Source organism: Branchiostoma belcheri, unplaced genomic scaffold, assembly GCF_001625305.1.
Source record: "Branchiostoma belcheri isolate BF01 breed outbred unplaced genomic scaffold, Haploidv18h27 scaffold69, whole genome shotgun sequence".
NCBI classification, from domain to species: Eukaryota; Metazoa; Chordata; class Leptocardii; order Amphioxiformes; family Branchiostomatidae; genus Branchiostoma; species Branchiostoma belcheri.
In genome coordinates, this window is record NW_017804342.1 from 740,017 (window position 1) to 747,516 (window position 7,500).

The 7,500-nt window shown below is 43.2% G+C and overlaps 1 protein-coding gene across 1 annotated transcript in view; it reads right to left on the reverse strand.

The window, feature by feature from the left end:
* Positions 1-5,621: 5,621 nt before the first annotated feature.
* LOC109484105 (neurocalcin homolog) overlaps positions 5,622-7,500 on the reverse strand; it is a 4,347-nt gene continuing 2,468 nt past the window's right edge. The window contains exon 2 of the mRNA XM_019787326.1: positions 5,622-5,903. Within this exon, the coding sequence (XP_019642885.1) occupies positions 5,622-5,903 (282 nt within the window). The remainder of the gene's footprint in view (positions 5,904-7,500) is intronic.

Below are 7,500 nucleotides of genomic sequence, written 5' to 3' on the forward strand. Positions count from 1 at the left end.
ATTATCACTTGTCCACCGGGAAGTACCATGGGTGGTTCAACAAATTCCTCCCTGGCATTTGTATCGGACTGTGGCGAAATGTAAAAAGTGGGTTTCCAGATATTTTTTCCACCAGATTCGTCGACGTACGCCGATGCTTGGGTGGACTCGTTCAGTCGATGGTCGGTCCAGTTACACCCCAGGTAAAAGGAGATGGGGAATTGCTGTATAGAGGAGAAAAAACGTCTAATGATCCGATATCTATCTGTATCTGTATAGCCCGTATAACCGCCCTTCGGTGTAACACACCAGCTTCGCAGGCACGTGGCGCGGCGGCAGCTGGCTACATTACATCGAACGACCTGTTACACCTAACCCTTAACATCTAACTCTAAACATTGTTTAAAGCTATCTAATGACGATGCCCCTACTTTACTTGTGTATCGTTTTCTTTACACTCCCTTATAACTTGAATAGAATTGTTGAGTGCAGGTAAATGAATTATTTCGTTAAACAGTGTGCGGAAACGACTTTCAATGCTCTCCTGGATGTATTGGTAAAGCTACGCCTCAGTAGATAAACACACAGTAAATGGCACAGAGAATGCGAGAAAAATGAATCATACCATTTCCTTTTCTAAGAACGGACCGAGTTTGAGCACGTACATTGTGCAGTCAACGTCAAGAGCTGTGAAAACAATTGAAAAAAAATCCAATCTGTGACTTATCTCTATAACGTTACACTTAATCATGATATACGATTATCTGCAACCCTAGATATTTGGGACTAGAGCACTTATATAGGAGTAATTATAAGGTAAAAACATCAATACATTATTCACAAAAGCAAGGTATAATATACTAATGTTTATAAATGAAGTCAAGCTCGATAACCCCCCCCCCCCGAACACAGCTGGATTCCCCCAACCATGGTTAGGAGTAGGTCGGGAGCAAGGTTGGTTTAGTGTAGGTCTGCCACTGTTTGGCTGTGCCAGTCGGCTGTTTTACAATGTTTAAATCATTCGGATGTTTGCGGGGGTCAAATTTGACTTAAATTTAAGTCAAATTAATTTTGAGTCGTATAGAAAGGTAGGGGCTTTAATGGTAGCATCTCCACAAACAGAGACAAATACAGAACAGTCAAATGCAGGACAGACGGACTTGAAAACTCTTCCATACCCTACGTAGTGAGGCTTTTAAATGCTAATTACCCTAGTAACACAGCTGCCCCCCCCCCCCTCCCTTATGATTTTCTTGAAGTTTTTCCGTGATAGTACATGTATAAGCTACAATTATCGCTACAATTTCGTATAATGGTAGTTAACTTCAGATCTTACGAATGTATTAGTGTTTATTACCACATTTCATTGTAATATGATAGGAATATGTTTAGGTTTTATTTCAGAACAAGTTTCAAGAAAGCTTGTATTGCGCTAAATCAGCAATTCATCCTTCGAGCTGCGAGTGATTTATATTTTGATAAACCATTAACCATCATCGTCAATCAAACCAACCGTGACTCACCAGAAGTGGTGGGTCGTGATCGGTTGCTATAGTCCAGCGGGACAGTTATATAGTCTGCCAACGTGCTGGTGTTTTTGTGTTCTCCTTCCGAGGTGCTTATGGCGATATCCACGTCTTCATCACTGGAATGAGTCACGTCAGAAAATGGATACATACATGATAACTTCTATACACGATATCAGATATGCCATCAGACTTGTATCAGAGCCTGCATCGGTGTGTGTGTAGTGATTACGAATAATACAAATTCCAAAACATGATTTGGGATAACACGAAGTGGGATGCATCTGTCTTCCAAAACGTGGTGAATTCCAAAAGTATGTCTTGGAATAACACGAACTGGAATACATCTGTATTCCAAAACCCGGTCCATTCCAAAACACGTATTGGAATAACACAAAGTGGAATGCCCGTTGTATTCCAAAACGTGTTATATTCGAAAGCATGTTTCGGAATGTCACGTTTTGGAATGCAACAGGCCCTCTAGCTATATAGGCTACCTCCCTGGTACCAGATGGAGCTTCAGCGTAGATACAGCGAGATAAGTGTGTAACACTAGCTGTTATCAGATCTGGAGAAATCTCAAACACGACGTATAGACGCGATGCGGTCCCCACATAGTGTTCACTCCTTAAGCTAAGGTCCCAATTACGCCGGTGCCCGTCGGGGATGTAGCCCCGGCTGGCCCCGGCCGGGTTCAGGAGTCGGGCAGGCATCGGCTGTCGTGGTCACAATTAAAAGTTTCCTTCAGTAGCATTTTGTTAGAAATTTTGTCACCCTCTTTGGTCGGTCTCCGGCAGGCACCCGGCAGGTACCCAGCAGATTCTCTGACGATGTCTTGTATTGACCTATACGAAATGCAGAATTCATGTATTTGTTGTGATCATTTGATCTGTGAGGTCACACATTTTACCCGGGTTTACGAAGTACACACCTTTATTCTGTTCATCTGGTCTGTGACGTAAGAAATGTGTCCCGGTGGAATGCCGGCAACCGGAGGGGTACCTCTCGGTGTTCTCACGATGAGGTCACGGCGTCTTTTTGTCAGCGGGGCCCGGGTAGAATTTAACTCAGAATTAAATTCTTATCGGGGCCCCGACGGGCCAAAAAATAGCCCGGTAGCCGCAGGGTGCCCCGCGGGGCCACGTCGGGGTCCCGCCCGAAAGTGGTAAAAAACAGCCCGGGAACTACCCGCCAGGGCCCCTTTTCCCAATTGGGACCTTAGCTTAACGAGGGCCCCATCTCTTAAATCTGACATGCTGACCTGAGGGGCACCCTAGAAAATATAATGATGCATAAGTTATAAACGTTATGGAATATATTCACCACCAGTCTAATATTAGCACCCAATTGCTCCACGGTGTTCGCACGTTATAAACAAGATAGAGGTAATTGTTGATGCAATTTACTCACCCGTTCCGTGTTTCTCCCATCGCTGGCATCAGCTGTACGGTACATAACACCAATAACACCACAGACCTGAACGCTGCGTTACCTTCCATTGCGGTAGCAATAATCCTTGCTGTACAACACGCACCTTTACTGTACATTTAGTAATGGTATCAACCAGGGGGTATTTCATAAGTAATTCTGGAAACACGTTCGACTACCATACATACTGCAGCCTGAAAAAAATCGCCTCTGGAAGAAGCACAGGTTGGCAATCAGCCAACATATAATACAATCAGGTACTCTCAGACTGATACATAATTCATATAACACTATCTTAGAAATGTGGAGATGACAAATTGTTATGATATCTTATTAACGGTCAATCTCTATACAATATACTAGTAATAGTATAGTATCTAGCTGAGTAATAATATGAAGGCCAGTTCTAAAATAACCGAATGTCAAGCTCAGCTTAAGATAACACATTACATGTCATTGAGCTAAAAGATGTCCTTAAACAGCTGCTTTAATTGAGGCATTATCATCTGGACTCTTGATTTTTTTCTAACGAAAAACATTAAAAACAAAATGATTATTCTAGTCATTATTTTATGTTTAATGTGGTATAACGAGTAAAAATATGTTCGGACAAATTCCCTATGGTAATTCAGCCTTTCATCTTTGGTTGCAGACAATTAAGAGAGAGGAAGTTGAGCATATTCAGTTAACTCGTAAAAGCACTCCGGCGTTCTGGATTGTGTCCACTCAAATAACCCATGATTAATACTAATGGCCACGCTAACTGCATGTAATCATAGCTCCAGAATAACGTGATCCCTGTGAGGGTTTTGAATTTTCAGTCTAATCCCAGTGGAATTGGGACGAATCGTTGCAACGTGTTGCATATTTCAAACAATGGATCGATAATGATTGAGAGTACCCAGTGAGGTGAAGTTGACTTATAAAGAGCGTGAGGCTGTGTTATGTAATAATCTCCAGGCAAATAAACACACACACACACACCGGTTGATTGAAAAAGGAATGCAACAAAAATGGCGCAGTATCATACAGATAACATTGCCATGTTTATTGTTCCTTAAACGTGGACAGAATGACGACAATAACAACATAGTATAAAGGCTTTAGAAATTGAAGCATGAAATTCAATACACATGTACATTATTTTATTATTCTTTCAACAAGCGTCTCGTATTATTTTCATTTTACCGTTTAGCCGAATATCTGAAGAAACATTTCGTCGTAGATTCCGTGTTTCCATTTTTCGATAGTAAGCTATAAGGCCATACCGTCTTAATTTTATGGATGACATCCTCGGAAGACCCCAAACTAGTGCGCGCAGGCGAATAAAAAAAATTCCGGCCAAAAATAAAAATGCTACTAAACCACAGGAATACAAAGCTGGTACTGTGAATTTGCGGCAGTACATAGCGACGTATACGAGAAGCCGGCTATTTGCGGAATGCTGGCACATGCTGTTTTTTTTTTGTGGAATTTATGAATCGGCACTGTACGTACGTATTGAGTTCTTGAGTCAAGCTTCGGTAGCCTGGGTGCCATCCTCCAGAGTTATCACCAGCTATGTTTTCTAGCTAGCTACCATGGACTATCCAGGCCTAGAGCCAGACCAGAGCCTCGTAGGACGTGATCTTTTTTTTTCTTTTGAGAACAGGCGAAAATCAATGCGCGCGCGGGTGTCATCCATAAAATTAAGACGGTGTGGCCTAACAAGAAATCTCAGTACAGATCTAAGCGCCACCTTTTAAGCCTTGCTTTCATTGCAACCATTGTTGATAACCATTGATCCACCTGCATTGCATATCTAAAATCGCACGGTGGCGTCACGTGTATTTCAGGTGGCACGCCAAACGTTTAATTGATCACACATAACAGAGAAAGTTACTTGTGACAAAACACCCACAAACACAGCATTCGTCGTGTATTACAGAGCGACTTTAGTACGAGTTTACAATTCAATTTTGCTTGATGTCAATGAATTAAGTGTAGAAAAATTTTAGCAGCTAAAAAGGGTTTCTTCACTTAATTCATTGACATCAAGCAAAGTGGAATAGACAAGAGAGGCACTTACTTACGAATGACGCGAAGGATTTTGAAATATATACTTTCCTATCAAATGCACAAAATCTAGTCTGAAGAAAATGCTGCTGTGGCAAACCACTTGGTACATGTGAATATCAATTGTGACTATATTTTTCGATGCTGAGACCAAAGGCGACGGCAAGACCCTCTTTACACTGGGTGGAAAAAAGTTGATAGACCAAAAAATTGGATTTCATTTCATTATGTTTCATAGTATGGATGAAATATATTGTTTTCCCTGGTGTATCTTCTCCTCCTTCTCCTGCCATTTCGTAAAATGGGTTCAATTGCTCTATTGTGGGGCCAAATGGCCTGAAATTTGACATGGAGGTAGAGTGGGCAAATACCCTCAGGCGCAGGTGTCTTTCGTTTATGAAATTCGCTTGAAGTACTGATCTTTTTATATGAAAGTTTTGGACGACGCTACGTGGTCGCTCATCAGTCACCACCTCAGTGCTAAGGGGTAATACCTAGTCTCCACGCAGACTCCTTGGCAGGCTGAATAAATACTTAAAATCTGCCTAAAATGGGGCACATAATTAATTGGCCAGGGGAATTAGCCGGCCATGGTATGACAAATTGGCCCACGAATCACTGCAAAATTGTGTTTTAGCTCTGTGAATCTCTACTAGTACTAAAATCCACCAGACTCGAAGCATGGGCCGTATCAGAGTGGACCTGGGTGAGGGACGCCAGAAGTTCCTCCTCGTCGCTCAGACACAGCACCCTGGGGTTCATCCTCACCCCCTCCACAAACTCTCGGATCTGCAGTTTCCCGTCCCGGTCTTTGTCCAGCGTCGCGAACACCCGGTCACACAGCCGGTCTATCGGTCTGTCCAGCGCCGCAAGGTCGTCCAAGGTCGCCTCGGGGTTCCGCAGCTCCAGGATCAGCTGGAATAAAGTCACGTGGTTCGTGTGAGTGGGTCAGTATTCTTGAGGAAGACTGAAGGTACAATAAAAGAATGTGTGGGAACTGAGCTAGCCACAGTGGAGTGACGGCCTCTTCGGGTTTGATGTTGGAGATGTCCCAAGAAAGCTTTTAAGAAGTGCTTTTTAGAAAAAGTTTCAAAGTTCAGAACGCCTTAGGCATGATACATTATCTCCCTGGACGGTCTAAGAGTTTACCGGATCAGAGTCAAGTCCAACTTCAATTTTAGATATAAATGGCCATTTCTTCGTAACGTCACCACATGTAATACCTTTAATAGGAGCGTTTGCCAAGCAAAGCCGCTAGCGTTAGCAAACCCAGACCATTGAGGCTTTTCACCTTTTTCTGACTCTTCTAACTCTTCTAGTTGAATGCTTCGTCTTAGCTTTGCTATTTTTATGTCAAAGACTACAACTCTACCGTGCCTAGGGCTTTATACCTTTAATAATCACTCTACCCAAGTGCTCTATGTCAATGATCGCTGCATGAGCAGGCTATAATTAAAATCTGAAAAGACTGCTGTGGAACTGACGTTGAGTGGTTCCTGTCAGGCTAGCGTGTCTAATTTCTCTCATTAGAGCCTGGAAATACGGAGTTCAGGTCTTTTGTTGACTGTCTTATCTCCTACGTTACAGGACGGAGGAAATGGAAAACGTACGTTACGGACTGAAAGAACATTATTACCGCCTTTAGGGATGTAGCGTTAAGCCCATGTCACACATAGCTGAATATGGTTTTCCGAAAACTGACGAACTCCCCACAACAGCGGTTGGATGTAGGTCGGGAGTAGCCTCCTGTGCAGGCCTCCGGACGGGTGGGAGTTTTCTGGCGGATACAAACCTTCTCTGGGCGGCTGGTTGTAGGATGGCCGGCAAAAGAACGCGTGAAAAAAATGTTACAAAACGCAGTGGAAAATTCTACGAAACGCAGAGAGGCCTGCACAGGAGGCTAGGTCGGGAGTAAGGTCGGCTGCGGTCGGCTGGTGTTCGGCAAGGTTGGCTGCGCCAGCCGAATGTTTCAAAACGTTCAAAACATCCAAGTGTGGACGGGAGGTTGGGCTACGTTTGGGGACTGAATATATATATATATGTGTTGTTTCCATTTCACCCACAGAATAGCTTTCGGCTATTTCTTTGTGCAATTTTCGTAGGCTCGTTTGAATCCCACTACGCTGTCTGACCTTTAGGTTGGCCCAAATGTCACAGTGACATGACACTAAATGTTCCATTTCAAGCGCAAAAGGGCAAAGAGTCTAGGGCTATAATATATCTGCTGCCATTTCGCGTTCCTCTTCCCTCATAGAATAGGCATCATGAGTTACGGAGAAGCCCTGTAAATTCTAAAAACACATTTCCGCAGAGCGTGGTTCAGTAAAGTTTCATCCTGCAACTGGGACGTTTTTTTCTCGGTTTTACACCTTCGTACATCGTTGCACATTATGGAAGTCTGGTGCAGAAGCCACAGAACCTAGTAGGCCACATCGTTGAATTGTGCAACGTTAACTTGTCTACTTGGGGGCTCACCCCTCGTGTATATGGAAACCAATAGAAATATTTTGAC